Source organism: Oncorhynchus keta, chromosome 4 (genome assembly GCF_023373465.1).
Source record: "Oncorhynchus keta strain PuntledgeMale-10-30-2019 chromosome 4, Oket_V2, whole genome shotgun sequence".
NCBI lineage: Eukaryota > Metazoa > Chordata > Actinopteri > Salmoniformes > Salmonidae > Oncorhynchus > Oncorhynchus keta.
The window spans coordinates 62,446,869-62,469,623 of NC_068424.1; the positions used below are offsets into that span (position 1 = coordinate 62,446,869).

Below are 22,755 nucleotides of genomic sequence, written 5' to 3' on the forward strand. Positions count from 1 at the left end.
GGAGATTCATTCTTTAAAACAGGGGGAACCTGTGATGGAATGCACACGCGCCGGGGGTTGATGGAGCAGCAGAATGAAAAGGGAGGGGGAAAATGGAGAGGAGAGGAGGCAGGGGATGGTTAGAGGAAAAATGCTCCTCTGGAATTTGGCATGATTTTCCGTGTGGATTTCAAAATAATTAATGAAAACACTACTTGTAAATGAAATAGGCAACGGCCGTGGTGGTGGTTGTTGGTGTTGACCGGAGGTATAAGTTAACCTGTCAGCTTGCATTAGTCGCCGACAAGCCGCACCCGAGGCCTTCACGGAAGAGACTGGCCTGTCAGACACACTTACCCGTCCGCTCGGCAGACTAGGTAGCAAATCACTTCCTTGATAAATTGACTGGTACTAATGCTCCAAAATGGAACCAGCTAGGGCTGCATGAAACCCCGCTCTCATGGTTCCCAATCCGTACGACAGTCTTAACATGGCTTCCCAGCGACTCTAATTTCCTCCATAATTAATAATCTGACTGATGGAAAAGAGGATGAAAGGAAGAGGAAGTCTGGAGGGGTCAGATACAGATAACAAAAAAGGAGAGATTTTTGGGAAGAAGGGCAGATTTATTAAAAGCGATGTGCTGTATGTGAGACAAGAGAGAAGACAAGAGACGAGGAGAGGAAGGAGGAGAGAGGAAGGAGGGAAAACAGAGCATGGGGAGGAGAGATGGACTCATGGATGGGAGGAGGAGGAGGACGGAGTAGAGTGAACCAGATGCTGTTGGGAGTAGGAGGCAGTGGAGGGATAGGCCTCGGCTTCTGTGACGGTGCTGGGAGAATGATGGGCTTGTGCGGTAAGGGTGCCCCTCCACTGTTTGTAAAAACAAGACCATCACACTCCATCTTGCGCTCCTGCAAGAGCTAGGGCTCACGGCTGATTAATGGCACCGGCCGACTGAATTGGCTGGCTGGGTTGACAGCAGCGCTTGGACTCCCTGGCGGGTAGTAGTGGGGGAGGCTGCCTCACTGGCAGGCCCCGCTCAAGCCCAGTGATAGGATGGAAAATAGAGTTAGCCCTAGCACTAGCTAAAGCAGACCAGATAGCGATACCGCTAGCTAAAGCAGACCAGATAGCGATACCGCTAGCTAAAGCAGACCAGATAGCGATACCGCTAGCTAAAGCAGACCAGATAGCGATACCGCTAGCTAAAGCAGACCAGATAGCGATACCGCTAGCTAAAGCAGACAAACCTGTAAAGGCCCTGACCCACTGTTTCTAGGTAAGCCACGACCAAGTTAATCAGGGTTGTGCTGATTTCGGGTACCATTTTCTTCCGTTTTTGTGCCTAATGAACACAACCCAGGTTTTCAGCACAGTCCAGGGTTGCCTGAGAGTTCAAATTCAGCTCCAGCACCAACCAACCACACAGACACTCAATTCCACTAGTTCCCATTTTCAGAAATTCCTCTCTCTAATTTGTCTGCTGAGGGAGCTTCTGCATTAGCGGTTGAGCATTGAGAGGCTGCGGCAACAATTTAGATGTAATCTTGATAATTTAGTGTTTGGCTGGTAGAATGGAAAATTAATATGGAGAGCAATTAGAAAACAGCAATTCCACTGTCACAGATAGGGACTGGCACTTCGAGTGCAGGAACGCAGGGGCTTGGTTTGTGGTGCATGAGGAGTAATGACAGACAGACAGACAGACAGACAGACAGACAGACAGACAGACAGACAGACAGACAGACAGACAGACAGACAGACAGAGACAGACAGACAGACAGACAGAGACAGACAGAGACAGACAGACAGACAGACAGACAGACAGACAGACAGACAGACAGACAGACAGACAGACAGACAGACAGACAGACAGACAGACAGGAGGAGAGGCGGCCCGCCACTATCCTTGTCCTTAAAGGGGTCAGCGGGTGGATAACTGCTCTGTTGATTTCATTCTCATTTCATACCAGTCAGCCACAACCAGCACCACTCATGCAGCGATGTGAAAGAGAGAAAACAAAATGGCAACCTTGGCGGTTTGCTCTTTCGCTCTCTCAGAGACTATTATTTTGTCCTCTCGCACAGATAATCTTCAAATGCATTGTTTCAGCAATTGTACACAGACAGCAATATCAACGATGGCATGGGGGTGAAACAACAACCACAGACTGACAGTAGAAAGTAAAGCTTTTTGAAGGCGAAATAAATGAAAAGTTGAAAATATCCCCAAATTATGAGTTTGCCAGAGTAGCGTCTGATGAATGATTTGGACATGATATCGTCTGATGATTTCCTTTATTTTGGGTCAGCATAAAGTGTTGCCACGGTATTATTGGGTTATTGTAATCATTATAAATTGCTCTAATCATTGCTAAATAAAGTGGTCTTACCCATAGGGAGACTATTAGTATATCCAATTATCTTGAAGCATATATCCTCATCCACCTTTTTCTAATACTACTTTTTATAGAATCTTACTGCTCTAAATTCCTTTTAGGGCTCATCGTTCAGCAAACCCAAACTGACTGAATGGTGTCATACAGAAGATCTCACAGCCCTATGGCCGCAATTAAACAGAGTGTGCGTAGTCTCCAGAATCTGGGTTTGCATCAAGTCACCACTGGCTTTCTAGTTAGGACATTACTCTGCCTTCCTCCCCCTCATGTTGTAGGATTACATCACTGTTTTGAACCTGGAGGATCTCTTGTTGAACTTTTTGGAGGGAAAACAGTGTTTGTTTCTCAAGTGAGACCACATAACCCTGCCAAACAGGACGAGTTTAGGGGGTAGAGTCTTTTCTCCATGTGCTAAAAATACTTCCCTTATGTCTTCACTGTTCGGATATTTCATCCTTAGCCGTTCACCGATTCAGATGATTCTCTCACTTTTGCTACATTAGCCACAAACAAATAGCCCCTCCAGGTGTGCGACTAGGGAGGATCGTTAAAGCCGACTAGCAACGCTAAACTGAGGGATGGCTGTGCAAGGCTCATAGAGCCACCCGCTGACTTCCTATCTGTCGAGACCTAAGGTTGTAACTCCTTCCCGTGAATGAGGATGGGGACAGGAAGTGAGGCGATTGAATGAGCGAGGCTACTAGTGCATGAATACAGCCGAGGATGCTGGAGTGAGGGGGAACAGGTGGGCTCTCTTCTTCATGCTGATGTAAACTGATGTTATTCCAGGTAAAACACAGACGATATCTACCAGGAAATTACGGCTTTTGAATTTGAAGTGGCAATGTTTATTAATCGCCAACACCGGTCGACGTGTGCATAAGGACATACATATTTAAAGTGCTCCCCAAAGCCTTTGATACTTTTTGGAACTCCCAATTCGGAATTAAAAGCACAACATTTCCGATTTGTCAGCAGTGGTGAGGGACTTGGATCCTTGTGATTTTGTTATTTTCCCCTTCTCTCCATTTAACTCCATTTCTATTTCAAATCTGGAATGACTGAAAAACACAGGCGAGCTTCCGACTCCCGACGGAGTGCCCTCAGTAATTAATAGGTATTAATTCCTAGTTAGGAAATGTTCCTACTGATATAGAACTGCTCTGTACTTTAAGTCTTTTTCCCGTAACTGATTAGCAAAGCTTATTTTCCTGATGACTTTCAATAGGCATTCACAGCAGGAGGGTGCCCCGTTCTTGGTCTTCCTCTTGGCTTGTGGTGTTTCAGACCTCGGCAGAGCTATAAAGAGCTTTTAATTGCTTTGTTTGTGAGCATTAGATTTAGCTTCTTTCGATTTTTCCCAGTAAGAGATTGGGCTTTGTCAGGGGTTGACCGATGGCCCGTCGCTCTCCTTTCTTTTTCTTTCTTTTCAATGTTGTTCTGTCATCTTCTAGGGGACCTTTGACAACGACATCTGCTTGTGTGGTGAGCCTCTAAGCAGAAGCAGGATGTGAATGTTCTGTTGATGGCGCTCTGGCTTTCAGAACGATGTCAGTTACAACAGAACCGCTCTCTCTCCGGAGATCCCTCTAAAGGAAGAGGGTGAGAAAAGGGGTTTATTCACTGCTGTTGCATGGACGGCTCTGTATAAAGCGTAGTGTTTGATTATGTCTTCTTTGTGTCCTGAGACCATTCAGTCCGGCTGCGGGAAAACAAGTTTCAAATCTATCAATCCAAGTCCCCTGGAAAAGAAGGAAGAGCCTCATAAGAGAGCAGAAGATTTGAAGGGGAGATTGGGATTGTGCAATATGCCAGGTGTTCTCTAACCAGTCTCTTGATGCAAGGTTCTCTAACCAGTCTCTTGATGCCAGGTGTTCACTAACCAGTCTCTTGATGCAAGGTGTTCTCTAACCAGTCTCTTGATGCCAGGTGTTCACTAACCAGTCTCTTGATGCCAGGTGATCTCTAACCAGTCTCTTGATGCCAGGTGATCTCTAACCAGTCTCTTGATGCCAGGTGTTCTATAACCAGTCTCTTGATGCCAGGTGTTCTATAGCCAGTCTCTTGATGCCAGGTGTTCTATAACCAGTCTCTTGGTGCCAGGTGTTCTATAACCAGTCTCTTGATGCCAGGTGTTCTATAACCAGTCTCTTGATGCCAGGTGTTCTATAGCCAGTCTCTTGATGCCAGGTGTTCTATAACCAGTCTCTTGATGCCAGGTGTTCTATAGCCAGTCTCTTGATGCCAGGTGTTCTATAACCAGTCTCTTGATGCCAGGTGTTCTATAGCCAGTCTCTTGATGCCAGGTGTTCTATAGCCAGTCTCTTGATGCCAGGTGTTCTATAACCAGTCTCTTGGTGCCAGGTGTTCTATAACCAGTCTCTTGATGCAAGGTGTTCTATAACCAGTCTCTTGGTGCCAGGTGTTCTCTAACCAGTGTCTTGATGCAAGGTGATCTCTAACCAGTCTCTTGGTGCCAGGTGTTCTCTAACCAGTCTCTTGATGCCAGGTGTTCACTAACCAGTCTCTTGATGCAAGGTGATCTCTAACCAGTCTCTTGGTGCCAGGTGTTCACTAACCAGTCTCTTGATGCAAGGTGATCTCTAACCAGTCTCTTGATGCCAGGTGTTCTATAACCAGTCTCTTGATGCAAGGTGATCTCTAACCAGTCTCTTGATGCCAGGTGTTCTATAACCAGTCTCTTGATGCCAGGTGTTCTATAACCAGTCTCTTGATGCCAGGTGTTCTATAGCCAGTCTCTGGATGCCAGGTGTTCTATAACCAGTCTCTTGATGCCAGGTGTTCTCTAACCCGTCTATTGATGCCAGGTGTTCTATAAGCAGTCTCTTGATGCCAGGTGTTCTCTAACCAGTCTCTTGATGCCAGGTGTTCTATAACCAGTCTCTTGATGCCAGGTGTTCTCTAACCAGTCTCTTGATGCCAGGTGTTCTATAACCAGTCTCTTGATGCAAGGTGATCTCTAACCAGTCTCTTGATGCCAGGTGTTCTATAACCAGTCTCTTGGTGCCAGGTGTTCTATAACCAGTCTCTTGATGCCAGGTGTTCTATAACCAGTCTCTTGATGCCAGGTGATCTCTAACCAGTCTCTTGATGCCAGGTGTTCTATAACCAGTCTCTTGATGTCAGGTGTTCTATAACCAGTCTCTTGATGCCAGGTGTTCTATAACCAGTCTCTTGATGCCAGGTGTTCTATAACCAGTCTCTTGATGCCAGGTGTTCTATAACCAGTCTCTTGGTGCCAGGTGTTCTATAACCAGTCTCTTGATGCCAGGTGTTCTATAACCAGTCTCTTGATGCCAGGTGTTCTATAACCAGTCTCTTGATGCCAGGTGTTCTATAACCAGTCTCTTGATGCCAGGTATTCTATAACCAGTCTCTTGATGCCAGGTGTTCTATAACCAGTCTCTGCCACGAGCAGTATGGATAATGGTAAAACTCAAACCCTTGTTGCCATGGTGATAACATTGACTATTGGTGATGAAAATCCCCTTTCAACATGTGGACTTGAGTGTGTTCACAGGCCCTGGTAATTACAGACAAAACATTGGCCACTTGAGCCACCAGTCGATCCATAGCTTTATTTTCTATTATTTTTTTATTTCACAATTTTCCCCTGTACACAACGAAGTGTGTGGGCGGGAGCGGGTATGGATGTGCTTATGAAGAGAGGAAGGGAGTGAGGGAGGGTGTGGCCAGAGTACGCAGACACAGTCAATTTGTGTCAAGGTACAAACCTACACACACACACAGCAAAGCTCAAGGTAATCCTTTAGCACAGCTCTCCCATGAAACATTCATGATGGAATTGACGTTGGTCACCCATGGTCCTGGCTACCCGCTTGGCCTCTTGAGCTCTAGTGTCCCTGGTCATGAACGACCCCATAATCCTATACTGAGATCAGCCATAGCATGGTTCAAATGGCCCACTAACCCAGCCAGTCATTCAGTCGTGTCAGTCTCATCAGATCACAGTTTATGAGGGAGACAGCTTCGACAGCCTTGTCCCTGGAAGGCAATCTTTAAATATAGATTGGCACACCCAAAGCAGAGGTGCCCCTCAGAGTGCAGAAAAGAGGAAAAGAAAACAGATAATTAGTGATTTTAATTAGGTGATCTGTCAAGCTGCGAGTTCCAGATCTAAACGTGTGGTGTGCTGAGGGTCGATGGCAATTCCTTCCCACAATCCCTTCCTGTCACCTTGGGCCTCTCTTGTGGGAGGAGGGCCCCTTGCCCCTAGGAGGCGAGGACCAATCGGGAGGATGAATGGTTAAGGTAAATGACTGTCTATTTGGCCTGTAACATGGTAGCTACGGTATACTGTAGATATTATTCATGTTATATTCAGTCTTTTTTCACAAATGCGACATCCTTTGATTCTCATGACAACACTTGCCCTTGACATGTGTTCAATATGTCTGTATAAAGCCATTATTTGCCTGCTTTGTGAGTGGGTGTGATTTGGTGAGAGGCTAACACTCTTTGATGGTATTCGTAAACACGAGGGCATCTTGAATGTGCCCTTGTTAGGTTATCAGTGCAGATGGCCAATCAAATATGTATGGATTCAAAGGCCTCAGCATCAAGTACTCACTCGACTGGCCTATGGATAAAAATCCTAAATACAGTTCTTACTTAGATAACAAAGGCAGAGAAGAGGACGACAGCTCTTCAGTTCCTGACAAAGAGTGCTTGGCTCTTTTTGTTGTTGTTCTAATGATACAAACATCATCCTGAAAGCCCTTCCCTCCAACACAAAGGATATGTAGTAATACAGACTTTTTGTCAGCATTAAAACATCATTAGATATTTATAACTCAGCGGCAGATGACAGACTGAGCTAGATGAACTAGGCAGCGATATGGCAACGCAGCTGGTGTCTCTTAGTGGTAATATTTAAACCCTGGCTTTCATCAAGTGTTGCTACAGAAAACCCAATTATGCATGAGCTGGAAATGGACTTTGATTTAACAATGCGTCCTTTAATTGACGCATTAGAAGTGCCTCAAACTTGCAGATCTCTATTCGTCTGGAAGTAACGGCAAGTCTTGTAGTCTTGTGTAAACGGCAAGAACACCAGACATGAGAGAGAAATTACCCACAGAAAATATGAACTGGGGATGTTTGGGTTCCAACAAACTTTGCTTAATTTAAAAAAAGTCTCGGACATGAAGTTAAATAAAATGAAAGGAGCTGAAAGAATGCATGGGGAAATCCATGAAAGCAAAGTGTCAATGAGTTAAAGTCCTGGCAAATCGGCCAGTTCAACAGACAAATCTAACCATTCCCTTTTATTTCACCCTCCCCCTTCTTCCCTCTCTCTGCAGACCCCAGCGAAGGCTTCCACTGCCAGGAAGAGTGTCGTATCCTGGGCCATTCGGACCGCTGCTGGATGCCCCGTGTGCCTGGTCCGGCCCGCGGCAAGTCGCCTGAGCATGGCCACCCACGTAACAACGTCATCGCCCTGTCTATTGAGGCCACCACCGTAGATGTGCCCCACTACGAGGACTGTGGCACCGGCACCATCAAAAGGACTTTTGCCACCTTCGGCAAGGATGGCCCAGAAGACCCCGACCGGGGTGAGCTAAAGGGCAACAAGCGGACAATGATGGAGTCTCAGGTGTGCAGCCCCAAGGCCAACGGCGGCGCCGTGCGCGAGGCGGGCAATGGGCGCGAAGCAGCCAGTCCCATCACCTCCCCTGTGCACCTGAAGAGCCCGCTGGCCAAGGTGCCATCCGGCTACAACACGCTCAGGTGCCGTGGCGCCGAGCGCATTGCCAACCACAGCATGCTGCGGCAGCCCGAGGGGAAGGACAGCGAGCCGGCCGTCCGGGAGATCAACACTCTCCTCCACGACGGCAGCCATCTTGAGAAGGAGTCTCCCAGCAGCAAGCGCCTGAAGGACATTGTGCTCTAACGGGCCTCAGGGGAGCACGCACACACACACACACACACACACACACACACACACACACACACACACACACACACACACACACACACACACACACACACACACACACACACACACACACACACAGTGTAAACAAACACATATATATATATACACATACTCCGCCATATCTGTGTGTACCCAGGTGAAAGTCAAGCCGATGAAAGAGAGAGAGAGAGAAAGACACAACTTGAGCGTAGTATACAGTACTAAGGACAAAGCCCAGATGTGAAATATTACTGGAAAATGCTGAGCTTCATGTTGTGTTCCTCCAGAAAAGTGAAGGCCGTGGATGTGGCTTTGTTGTAGACGCAGTACTTTTCTTGTTTGGTTTTCCGTTCGTTTTCTGCAGCCAGTGGACAGGCAGGTTGCTGTTGACTGTGTGACTTGCCCCTTCGGCCGGATTCTGCCTCTCCCCTGTTCAGATTTAGGACCTGACACCTACGGTGACGGATAACAAAAAGTACAGAACTTTGCCTTTTGACTGTTTTTGCATCACTAACTGAGATTGCCTTCTTTGGTTTTGTCTCGGCTGCCAAATTGACTCCTCGTTTCCTTTGTAAAGCTCCCCACAGTGCAACAGACGGAGACAGACTGACATGCACATGATTCTTCTTCTGTGAACCATTGCCTCTATGTGCATCTTGAACAGTGGTCAGTAGTGAAGACGGAGGAGGGAAGCAACACATTCCGAGTCTCATTTTCTTCTCGGTCTGATAAGAGAATCCGTATTCTCTGTATACACCCCCCCCCCCCCCCCCACCACCACTGGAGGACATCCCAGTGTCACCAGACTGTGAGGTCTGCACAGTATTTATGGTTTATCACTGATGGAGCTTAATGAACTCTTGCTATCTGCCCAGGCACTCCCAACACTGGGAAGTGGGACAGACTTTCGACTGAGCTATGAGGAAGATAAAAAAATACTTATTGCTTTTGAAATCTCCTGTGCCCATTCTTGATTGTAGCCAGTGGAGCACAATTAGAACTTTGTGATCTGGTCTTGTACTTTTTCTGACTTTTGACTATGGGGCTAGGATAGAAGGGATCGTCACTCACGTCTTGCTATGTGAAACTCTGTATAGGGTTTACTATTATCATTTTTAATAACCTGTTGTTATGTGACAATCCCTTTAATGTTTTGTTTCAAGAGTAAAAAAATAAAAAAATAAACATTGGTGTTCAACTGAAGCTACAGTAGCGTTGTTACACAAACAAAAACAAAAAAACATATGCCAAAATATATTTTATAAATAATTTAAAAATGTATAATGAGAATATTTAATTCCGTGTAGTTATTTTATCAGTAAGTTATACTTGAAATTAACTGGCTTTTGTTTATTTGGCATTTTTTAATGATTATGATTATTTTTCAAAATGAACTTGTTTTTTTGTTTTTGTTTACTGTGTTACCCCTGGCAACTGTTGACTTGCAGTCTACCTTGTTGTAAAGAGTTTCTTATTGGTCAGTTCTTGTGCCATCAAGTTTCTGTGTGGACAAATAGAAAATGTAAAAATACAAAAAATATTGCAATTTCAGCACCAATAGTAGTGTGTCAGTTCAATGAGCTTAGAGTGAGATAGCAAAATAAACCAAAAAAGAAGCAAACAAAACCGTAAAGATTGCTTAATCTTAATATTTAAGTAAGAAGAAGATGGTTAATTAAGCTAGTTTAAGCTAGTGAGATAATTCCACCTATTTCTGTGTGTCTGTTTTTGGACTAAGGTTTCCTGCTGGTTCCTCACCTCAGAACTGGCCTTAGTGATATGAACCAGAGAATAAGCCCTGTCAACACTTCAAGTAAGAGACTAAAGGGGAAGGTATGCAGACAAGCTTTGCTCAACTGCTGTGCCATCATGTATCATCTCCTTTGAATTGAGTCTGAAAATATATTTAAGAACAGCAAGACAAACCTTTCAGTCATGACCAAACAGATTTGGTGGAATCGTATGTTTAAAGGATATTAAGTTCTTCGAAGAACCATCTTGCAAATCAGCAATGCGGTTTTCAGTTGCTTTACAGTTAAACTATGTACAACATGGAAAATTGTAAATGAAAAAAGGACAAAATGACATACAATGAAATAGATCTTGTAGCTGAATGTTTTTGCTTGTCTCACCCATGGCTTTTGGCAACATGAACATCGGAATAATCACTGAATGTATACAGCAGCTTATTATTAAACTATTAAATGTTCTCCACTTTGTTTCCTTGTTTTCCTGAGTGTATGAGACAGGAAGTCATCTTCGATAACATACTCCTCGATATGACCATCAAATACCTCATAATGAAATAAATGCACGTTGAAACGATGAGAGAGGAGAGAGAAAGAGAGAGGAGAGTGTGTGCATTGTTGTAAATTAATGAGCATGACCACGACCCAGCATATTGCAATTATCCATTTTTAAATTATCTTTTGTCTTGCCATAATTCATTCAAATCTATAATGTGATCTGAATATCGTCTGGAAGGCTTCCTTGAAAATGGCATGACGGTGCATAGAGTGATGACTATTAAATCTATCATGATAAAATGGAAATGAACAGTTTCTGTTCAGGCTCGCTCACAAGGCGCAATTAGGATTCCAGGCAGGTGCTGATGCTGCTCTCTCATTATAAGTGCTCTGTGACATCATTTTTAAATCTCCCGATTGACTAATTTGAGCAAATAAATGGAGGAAGGGCCACCAGTATCAGGTGATGGACGGTAACTACACATCAAGCTGGCTAAGCAAGGAAGTCTTTAGGGACTGCTCCAGCCAAAGTGTCTATTTCTAATGGCTGAGACCTTTTCATTTGCAGGAGTGGGTGATACATACCATTTTAGAGGCATTGAACATTCCCTAGCTCTTCTTTAGATATCATGAAACAGATTTTGATGCCTGTGAAGCCTTGCGTTGCCATTCCTTTTACATTAGGTGAGTGAGTAATGCACATTTACAGCCAGGAACGTGTCATTTTGGCAGTATTTTCTCTTTATGAACCATATTGAATAGCTGCCTTGATGCTAAAGCTATGAAATCATTTTAATGTGCATTTTGTTACGTTCCCCAGTAAGAACCAAAATGTGTCTCTCAAACAAAGGGGAACTAACAAAGATGCAAAGAAAACAACCAAAATGAAACAGTTGGGGTTTTAGGAGGGGTTCTGAAAAACACTCATGGGGGTGTCCACTGAAAATTGACCAGCATCAAGAACTGGTATGTAAAGACACCCACCATGAGTGTCCACTAAATTTCCCCAAGAAGAGGCAAACACAATTAAAACCTACACCAAACTTAAAGACACGAATCAAACCAAAAAGGTGCTGCAAAATAAAATCAAGGAAATCTGACAAAGGAATGTTTTTTAACTGAAAAATGGCACGACAACTAAAGGTGTTTATCCTCCACATCTCTCAAAACAACCAGAGCACTGGGCCAGCCACTCTTAAATATCACCTGGGCCAGCACAGGATAAACAACTTTCCACTAACGAGATGACAAATCAGCACAGGTGTAACACATAATGACTAACGAGGTGACACCAAATGGCATGCCTCACGTGCCAACGTGCAACCTCGAAACACAAATGGAATAACCAAAACTATATTTTTGATAAAACAAGTTTGCTCACCACTAACAGAAAGCAACTTCCATTGCACAGCATGATCAATTAAAATGCTTCTCTACTTAAAAATGGGTTACCTCCCATATAAAAACATGGTGTCTACTGGCTTTCAATAATTAAATATAAGACAAAACACACACTTATTTTGTAAATATACATATACATATTTTTTACTGTCTTTTTGTTTTTTGGCCTTTTATTTCTATAGTTGTGAAAAACTCAAGTACGCTTCTATAACTCTGATCCCCTTGGACCGAGCACAAACAAAACAAAACTAATCTCCATAACAGCAAAAACCTACAGTCATAATTGTGAGCCAGGGCTAAACACTGACTAAACACAAAACAAATTGACTGCTCACACTTGAAAGACAATCGGCAACCAAGTTGTCCTTACCACGGACATTTCTGATTTCCAGTTACTATGGATTTCCAGGGGAATCCATAGTAACTTTCTTCTCGTGAGGAAAGTTACCACCTCACAGAGGAGCTACTCTCTCTTTTCATGGTTCAGCTGATAGGCATGTTGTAGGATCGGAGCCGGGTCCCCATCGTCAATGTCATGCTTTAGTACATTTGTCTGGGTTGGCACATCCGAGAATAAACCATGATATTGTAAGAACAGTGTTGCATTTTTCCATCCTGAGACAAGTGTGCTGTTATGTCTACTCCCACTTTCCTGCTCTGGTGCTCGATGTCACTGGTCTACTAACCACCAAGCGCTCCGGTGCCGCTTGTCGTGTGGTAGCAGAAAGAACAGTCTATGATTAGGGTGGCTGAAGTCTTTGACAATTTTTAGGGCCTTCTTCTGTCACCGCCTGGTATAGAGGTCCTGGATGGAAGGAAGCTTGGCCCCAGTGAGGTACTGGTCGTACACACTACCCTCTGTAGTGCCTTGCGGTTGGGGGCCGAGCAGTTGCCATATCAAGCAGTGATGCAACCAGTCAGGTTGCTTTCGATGGTGCATTTGTAGAACTTTTGAGGATCTGAGGACCATGCCAAATATTTTCAGTCTCCTGAGGGGGAATAGGCTTTTTCGTGCCCTCTTCATGACTGTCTTGGTGTGTTTGACCCATGATAGATTGTTGGCGATGTGGACACCAAGGAACTTGAAGCTCTCAACCTGCTCCACTAGAGCCCCGTCAATAAGAATGGGTGCATGCTTGGTCCTCCTTTTCCTGTAGTCCACAATCATCTTCTTTGTCTTGATCACATTGAGGGAGAGGTTGTTATCCTGGCACCACACGGCCAGGTCTCTGATCTCCTCCCTGTCTCATCATTGTCGGTGATCAGGCCTACAACTGTTGTGTCATCGGCAAACTTAACGATGGTGTTGGACTCCTGCCTGGCCATGCAGTCAGAACAGGGAGTACAGGAGGGGACTGAGCACGCACCCCTGAGGGGCCCCCGTGTTGTGGATCAGTGTGGCGGATGTGTTGTTACCTACCCTCACCATCTGAGGGCGGCTCGTCAGGAAGTCCAGGATCCAGTTGCAGAAGGAGGTGTTTAGTTTCAGGGTCCTTAGCTTAGTGATGAGCTTTGAGGGCACTATGGTGTTGAACAATTAGCTGTTGTCAATGAATAGCATTCTCATATAGGTGTTCCTTCTGTCCAGGTGGGAAAGGGCAGTGTGGTGTGCAATAGAGATTGAATCATCTGTGGTTCTTTTGGGGCGGTATGCAAATTGTAGTGGGTCTAGGGTTTCTGGGATAATTGTGTTGATGTGAGCCATGACCAGCCTTTCAAAGCACGTCATGGCTACAGATGTGAGTGCTACGGATCAGTAGTCATTTTGGCAGGTTAACCAGTTGAAGCTAGGGGGGCGCTATTTCATTATTGGATAAAAAAAACGTGCCCGTTTTAAGCTCAATATTTTGTCACAAAAAGATGCTCGACTATGCATATAATTGCCAGCTTGGGAAAGAAAACACTCTGACGTTTTCAAAACTGCAAAGATATTATCTGTGGGTGCCCCAGAACTGATCTTACAGGTGAAACCAAGATGCAACCTCAAACAGGAAATGAGCAGGATTTTTGAGGCTCTGTTTTCTATTGTCTCCTTATATGGCTGTGAAAGCGCCACGAATTAGCCTGCCCTTTCTGTCGTTTCTCCAAGTTGTCTGCAGCATTGTGACGTATTTGTAGGCATATCATTGGAAGATTGGCCATAAGAGACTACATTTACCAGGGGTCCGCCCAGTGTCCTTTGTTGAAATTGTTGCGTAATCTCCAAGCTGCTCGCATTCATCCATGTGATTGAGACAGAGAGGAGACTTCCAGGAATGATATATCATGAAGAGATATGTGAAAAACACCTTGAGGATTGATTCTAAACAACGTTTACCATGTTTCAGATGATATTATGAAGTTAATGTGGAAGAAAGTTTGGCGTTTGGATGAATGAATTTTCGTTTTTATTTGGTAGCCAAACATGACGCAGAAAACAGACCGATTTCTCCTGCACAACTAATCTTTCAAGAAAACTGAACATTTGCTATCTAACTGAGAGTCTCCTCATTGAAAACATCCGAAGTTCTTCAAAGGTAAATTATTTATTGAATGTTTTTGCTGGTTTTTGTGAAATGTTGCCTGCTAATGCTAACGCTAAATACTAATGCTAAATGCTAACGCTAAATGCTAACGCTAAACGCTAAATGCTAGTTTGCTATGGTTGAAAAGCATATTTTGAAAATCTGAGATGACAGTGTTGTTAACAATAGGCTAAGCTTGAGAGCAAATAGATTAATTTAATTTCATTTGCGATTTTCATGAATAGTTAACGTTGCGTTATGGTAATGAGCTTGAGGTTGTATTCACGATCCCGGATCAGGGATGGCTTGACGCAAGAAGTTAACTTAGTGTTCTTGGACACAGGTACTATGGTGGTCTCCTTTAAACATGTTGGTATTACAGACTCAGTCATTGACAGGTTGAAAACGTCATTGAAGACACTTTCAGCAGGGTTTCATTCGCATGTCCACCTCCGGCAGGCTTCTTCTTCGTGGCCAAGAAGAACGGAGGGTTGCGCCCCTGCATTGATTACAGAAATCTGAATACAATTACCAAGGAGTACCACTACCGTCTCCCGATGGTGCCAGTCACAATTGAACACCTCTGTGGGGCCCGCTTTTTTTAAAATCAAGTTTTACCTGCGGAGTGCCTACAATTTGATCCACATCCGGGAGTAGGATAAATAGAAGACAGCCTTCAGCACGATGTTTCGTCACTACGAGTATTTGGAAATTACTTTTGAATTAGCCAATGCTCTGTCGGTGTTCCAGGCATTCGTCAACGAGGTCTTCCGGGACATGCTTGAACGCCAGGTGGTCGTGTATATCGACGAAATCCTGGTTTACTCAGCTATCTTGCAGGATCACATCGCTAACATCCAAGTAGTCTGAAAACATCTCCGGGCCAACCACTTGCACGTCAAAGCGGAGATGTGCCAAATCCATCAGAAGTTTTTTTTCCTTTTTGGGTTAACAGCTTGGCCCGACTCATGATGGATGAAAAGAATGTGGATGCTGTCAGGTCATGGTCAGTACCAACCACCATAAAGGGATTTCAATGTTTTTAGGGATTTGCCAACTTCTACCGCTGGTTCATTAAAAACTTTATCTCCATCGCCTCTCCTCTCACTTCTCTCCTCATAGGTGGTCCAAGGAAGTTGGGTTGGAATCTTGTAGCTGACGAAGCCTTCCACCTACTGAAGGGATGTTTCACCTCCGCCCAGTTCCTCAAACATCCAGATCCTACGCTGCCCTTCGTGGTGGAGGTGGGTGTTTCAGAAGTAGGAGTGGGGGCTGTCCTGTCCCTATGTCAAGGTAATCCACAGAAATTGTATCCATGTGCATATTACTCTAAAAAGCTCTCCTGCAGAGAAGAACTATGATGTTGGCGATCAGGAGCTCCGGGTGGTCAAATTGGCATTAGAGGAGTGGAAACAATGGCTGGAGGGCGCCCAGGACCCATTTCTCATCCTCACTGACCATCGGAACCTGGAGTACATACGGACAGCGAGGCGACAGGACCCACACCAAACCAGGTGGGGCCTTTTCTTCACCAGATTTGATTTCATGCTGACATATTGCCCACGTTAAAAAGACATAAAAGTCAATGCCCTTTCCCGTCTCTATGGATCAGGAGAGGTTCCTGTCTTGAGTGCACCCATAATTCCGCCCTCTCGAGTCATAGCCACCGTGCTCTGGGACGTGGATGTGGACATTCGCCAGGCCCTGGAGAGGCAACCCGCACCTGCTACCTGCCCTCCTAAGCGCACCTAAGTTCCCACGGGTTAAGGAATCGGCTGTTGACCTGGGCGCACACAGCTGTCATCGCTGGACATCCAGGTATCACCCGCACCATTCAGTCCATCTCTGGAAAGTATTGTTGGCCCTCCTTGGAGCAGGACGTCACTCGTTATGTCAACTCCTATTCCATATGTCCCCAATCCAAATCCCCCTGGAATGCTCCAGCAGGAAAATTGCTTCCCCTTTCCATGCCTCAGCGTCCCTGGTCTCATCTGTCCATTGATTTTGTCACTGATTTCCCCTCTTCTGATGGTTTTACCACCATTTTTGTGATAGTGGAAATATTCTCTAAATCATGCCATTTCATCCCTTTCCCTGGTCATCCCAACTGCTATCCAAGTCGCTGAGGCACTGTTCTATTAGGTCTTCTAGCACTATGGCCTTCCGGAGAATATCATCTCCGATCGTGGCCCTCAATTCACATCACGTATATTGAAGGCATTCATGGAATATCTGGGGGTTACAGTCAGCCTCACTTCTGGGTACCGGCCTCAGTCTAACGTTCAGGTGTGGAGGATGAACCAGAAGCTGGGGAGGTTCCTGAGGAGCCACTGCCAGGACCGGCAGGGGGAGTGGGCCGATTCCTTCCCTGAGCTGTTTACATAGAGAATTCATTGCGACACTCCTCCACCGGGCTGACAACATTCCAGTGTGTTCTGGGTTATAAGCCATCCCTGGATCAGTGGACTCCGAGCCAGTCCACTGCGATGGACGAATGGTTCAGGTGCGTAGAAGAGTTATAGAATGATGCCCACGTGAGACTCCAGCATGTTTTGGAAACGTCAGAGTGTTTTCTTTCCAAAGCTGTCAATTATATGCATAGTCGAGCATCTTTTCGTGACAAAATATCTTGTTTAAAACGGGAACGTTTTTTTATCCATAAATTAAAGGAGCGCCCCCTATATCCAAGAAGTTAAGATGGGTAAGGGAATTGCTGTTACAAGAAAATGTTCAGAGTATGTAACATCTAGTACACTCTGAATCAGGTGATTTAATCCCTGGTCCTATCACACTTAGAGTACTGTCTGGTTATATGGTCAATCCCTGGTCCTATCACACAGAGTACTGTCTGGTTATATGATCAATCCCTGGTCCTATCACACTTAGAGTACCCTCTGGTTATATCGTCAATCCCTGGTCCTATCACACAGAGTACTCTCTGGTTATATGGTCAATCCCTGGTCCTATCACACTTAGAGTATTGTCTGGTTATATGGTCAATCCCTGGTCCTATCACACTTAGAATACTGTCTGGTTATATGGTCAATCCCTGGTCCTATCACACTTAGAGTACTGTTTGGTTATATGGTCAATCCCTGGTTCTATCACACTTAGAGTACTGTCTGGTTATATGGTCAATCCCTGGTCCTATCCCACTTAGAGTACTGTCTGGTTATATGGTCAATCCCTGGTCCTATCCCACTTAGAGTACTGTCTGGTTATATGGTCAATCCCTGGTCCTATCCCACTTAGAGTACTGTCTGGTTATATGGTCAATCCCCGGTCCTATCACACTTAGAGTACTGTCTGGTTATATGGTCAAACCCTGGTCCTATCACACTTAGAGTACTGTCTGGTTATATGGTCAAACCCTGGTCCTATCACACTGAGAGTAATGTCCAGTTATATGGTCACATGCAGCAAAGAAAGATATAAAAAAAGCTCCAAATGGCTCAAAACAAGGCTGGTAGATTAGTTCTTCATTGCTCTAAACATGGCTGCCAGATTAGCTCTTCATTGCTCTAAACAGGGCTGCCAGATTAGCTCTTCATTGCTCTAACTGTATGAATATTATCCAAATGCATCAGAATCTCTCATGGCCTCACGTTAAAAACAAATTACAATCCACTCTTCTGATTTTCTTTAGGAATGTTATATTCTTCAAAAAAACACAGTATTTTTCAGTCCAGTTCGTACATACTGGCAACACGCATAACCACCAAACCAGACTGGCAAATTCAGGGCAGCTAAGACAACTAAAGCCAAGGACAAATCGCCTTAAATATACAGTTTTATATAGAGCCGAATGGAACTCTTTACCAATCCATATTTCTCAGGCAAAACTTAAATACACCTTCAAGAAAAAAATTAAAGAATGTCTAATGTGAAAGACCATATGACTGGACAGCAAATAGAAAGTATCAACTGAATATTAAATGTGTTTCCTGTCAGGTATTTTTATTATCTGTCGTGTCTACTTGTATGTTTGTGAAGTCTTGATTGTGGTTGTTGTCTTCTTAATTGGTGTTGGATCCCAGGAAGATTATCTAGCATTACGGCATTAGCTAATGGGGATCCTAATAAAAGTGACAAAATTACAACCAGCACAGGGCGTATTGAGCTTTCCTCGTACTATTGAGGAAGACTATAGTCAATGGTGACAGCAGTGGACACAGGCAGAACATCACTATAGGTTTCCACTGACTTCGCGGCCGATCGTAGCGGGTGAAGTATGGATTCAACATGTTGACATGGTTTTTCTCATGCGCTCCTGTGTGGCGATGATGTAATCCAGATAACAATTGTTTTTCACTCTGGGGTAAGGGCCTGAAAAACGAGCTTGAAAAGCGAGCTTGACCCCTCAACGGGCAGGACTTGGTCACCCACACTGAAAGTCCGGGTTCGCGCCTTCCGATTATACCAAACTTTAATTTTCGTTTGCACCCTCTCCAGATTCTCACTGGCAAACTCAAAGATGTGGTGCAATCTGTATCGAAAAGCGTTAACGTGCTCCAACAGATTTGTTTGTTTTTTAAGGTTCCGCCCTGCAACAACCTCAAAGGACCTCTGACATGATGCCCAAACACAAGTTAATTCGTACCTAAAACGAGATTCCTGAACAACCTTCGGCACAGCAAACAGCACAAGAGGGACCTCTTCATCCTAGTCAACTCAAAGCAGTAAGCTCTCAACATAGACTTCAAAGTCTGATGAAATCTCTCAAGAGCACCTTGAAACTCTGGGTGGTTGGCACTAGAGGGGAAATGGGTTACACCGAACCGTTGTAGCACTTGTAAGAAGACCTTTGACATGCAATTCGGGCCTTAACAATACTGGGAGCTGTGATTTTCCTGGAATGGCCTCAGGGAAACAAGTGCCAGCACACATGATGGTTAAGATAAACTGGTTACCACTCTTGGCTTTGGACAAAGGACCAACACAGTCCACCAGAACCCTGCTGCAAGGTTAATCAAAAGCAGGAATAGGCTGAAACGGTGCAACCAGTACAGCTTGGTTCAGTTTATTTGTCTGCTGGCAAACTGCAGAGGATTTACAGTAAGCCACAACATCCTGTTTCAGAACAGTCAAGAAGAAGTTATGCAAGATCCGGCCATAAGTCTTGTGACCCCAATATGGCCTACCATACTACCATCGTGACCCAACCTCAGTATCTCTTGTCGAAACACAACTGGAACAACAATTTGACATACACTGGACCATTCGTCTTGCCCAGATGTGGAAAAAGTAACTCACAAAACACTTTATCAATCTACAAAAATGTGTGTTTCTCATCATGTCACAACTTCTGCCGAAGTGAACGTGCGGCGTTCGGCGATCGATGTCACCGGCTTTCTAGCCATCACCGCTCCATTTTTCAATTATCCATTTGTCTTGTCTTGTTTCCATACACACCTGGTTTACATTTCCCCAATCAATCTACTTGTATTTAACCCTCTGTTTCCCATCATGTTTTGTGAGTAAATGTTTCATGTTACGTGGTGTTAGTTTACGCGCTTTACTTTTATGTTCTGTCTTTTGAGCACGTTTGTTTTATGTAGTGCTCTCGTTTTTGGAACTAAAAGAAAAGTGTGCCTGTTCATTATACTCTGCTCTCCTGCACCTGACTTCGCCTCCAATAGACCATTGACATCATGGACTACTATTTTAGCGAATTAGCTACTTTGCACCTACATGTTAGCTAACCCTTCCCTTAACACTAACATTAACCCTTTAACCTAACTCTTAACCCCTAGCCTAGCTAACGTTAGTCACCGAGCTAATGTTAGCAACAACAAATTGGAATTCGCAACATATCATACATTTTGCAAATTCATAACATATTGTACGAATTGCTATTCGTCACATCATATGAATTGTAATTCGTAACATATCATACGGAATGGATGACGGACATCCACAAATTAATCCATACCATATGAAATGTAAAATATCATATTAACTGGAGTGTACTGGATTTACATTACTATATGATATCTACCCTTGAGTCCAGGTTGCCCCCATAGGTGCAGATTACTGCCTTGAGTGAGTTACAATGGATTTATGCTCCAAATAACAAAATGCTAATTGAATGCTAGGAGACATTCCAGAACTAGAGCTACATAAGAAGAAGAAGAACACCCCACAGTAGCTGTCCTTTCTATATTTGTTAATTCATTTGCCATTGCCTCTCTACCCTCTGGTCGAGACAACATGAAAGTTGCTGTAAAACCTACTCGCTAACAGTCCCATTAATCTATTAGGAGGATCTGGACTCCTCCAGCTAAAGCTTCCTCACCTTCCTCCCAGGCAGTAGCATGCTAGCCCTGTCCCCATGGATAACTCATGCCATTTATTATAGTTTAGACCAATGGGTTCTTCCCATAACAGTCCCTTTAACCGGGAGCTAGCCAGCTTTACTCTTTAAGGTCAAAACCTGCACTTCAAAGAGGCCTATATCATAAACTATACCATTAAAAACCAGCAAAATACTGCAATACAGTAGCAACCACATACTGTATACACTCAAAACCTTGTGTTCATTTAACCTGGAGCTAGCAGCTACTGTCTTCAAGGTCTTTGTTTACGCCCATTTATCATCGTTCACACACTCTTAAGCCTTAGCCTCACCACACCCACACATGTAAACGTATGTGAGTCAACATAGAATTGTCGTCCAGAAAATACTGGCTCTACTTAAACTTTCTCCCAGTGAGCTTAGTCAATATCAACAGCAAAATTCAGGGCAGCAATGTTTTTGACAGCCATAGCAACAGTTTTGCAGTTGTCCATAGCTACAATAGTCTGTATCTTTCCAAAAGTCTGAGGTAGAAAATATTATCTATATACTGACGAGGGAAGCTCCATTCCGTTATAGACAGACGCCTGTTACAATGACAGACCAATCAGGGCTCATCTATTGGCATGGCCAACCACAGCATTATCTCAGCCAATCATGGCTAGCAGGAAGGATCCTGTCTTCTCCCTGTATAGCTCAGTGCTTTCTCCTTGGCATAGTTTGTAATTTTGTAAATTTTGTAAGTTTGTAATTAAGGTACATGAAAATTCACATGTTCAAGAAGGCATTTCAAAATAAAAGAAAAACATTTCAAAATAAAATAAAAACTAGCGTCAAAAGCTTCCGATCCTGTAATACTCACAGCCTTGTGTGAATACTGTGGCCTTCACTATCAACAGAGTCCCCTGAGTTTATTAGCTGTACTTGCAAATTGTTACCCATATTTATAATTCAAGCCATCCCCAAATGGCACTCTCCTCATATTTAATTATTTCTGATTCCCATTGGTCAGGGTGAAATGTCCCCCCACTATAGCGCAGAGATTTATATAAAAGGTTACCGGAACACATGTCCTATTAACGTCTTATTAATGTTTCAATTAGCATTTTCCAAAATGGTGAGAGGGGGAATCAGAGAACAATTAAAATGATGTATTTCTGACACAGACATCCATTGAAGAGGGGGTCCACCACCACCAACGGCCGAACATTCCTCCAATACAAAACAGTTTGTTGCCTGTTCTTCTTCTTCCCCTCCTCCTGCAATCACAGCTATCGATCTCCATTCCTACACCAACCATTCTTTCAAAAGGTACTGCAGCTGCTTCTCCTGCAGAGGGACAGGCCTCATTGTGGCCCACAATTCCTATTCACTGTAACCTCTGGGACCATGGGACCAGTTCGGGAGCCCCACAACACTTTCACAGGGGGATTATTTTGGCAGCTAACAAACTGTTTGTCTGAGTCCAGCACCATCAAATAGCAAAGGCTTGAGTTGCCAGTAAAGCAACATCAAATCTCAGTTCAGACACATCGAACACCTTCAGAGAAGTCAGGGGAAAGAGAACAACTATAATTTGGAGTTGCTACAGAATTAAGGATCATGAATACAGTATGTAGACTTTTGTTAGGAAAGAATGGATGTAGACCTCATGTTTGTTTTAAACTCTGGACAATGGGGGCATTTAGTCCATTGAAATGCATCAGCTATTCAAGCTGGCTTGAAGGCCGAAGCTGTGGCCAGTCAACAATGGCACCATTAATTGTTTTAGGGAGGTCTGTCTGGTGTCTGGGCCATAAATATCCAAGGCCTAATGTGCTTTCTCATCGACTTAATTGCCAAATGCATTCAGTCTAGGGCAGGTATTCCCAAACTGGGGTACGCAATGCCGTTGTGGGTACTCCAAATAAAAATATGATTCACATTTTTTAAAAACTAAAAAAACATTTAATTATTATTCAAACAGTTC

At 44.0% G+C, this 22,755-nt stretch overlaps 1 protein-coding gene across 7 annotated transcripts in view; it reads left to right on the forward strand.

The window, feature by feature from the left end:
• The window catches only part of pcdh19 (protocadherin 19), a 106,378-nt gene extending 95,829 nt beyond the window's left edge, over positions 1 to 10,549 (forward strand). For all 7 annotated transcript variants that reach the window (XM_052512402.1, XM_052512405.1, XM_052512419.1 and 4 more), the window contains exon 5: positions 7,727 to 10,549. In XM_052512402.1, the coding sequence (XP_052368362.1) occupies positions 7,727 to 8,316 (590 nt within the window). In that variant the 3' untranslated portion in view covers positions 8,317 to 10,549. The remainder of the gene's footprint in view (positions 1 to 7,726) is intronic.
• The last annotated feature ends 12,206 nt before the right edge of the window (positions 10,550 to 22,755 follow it).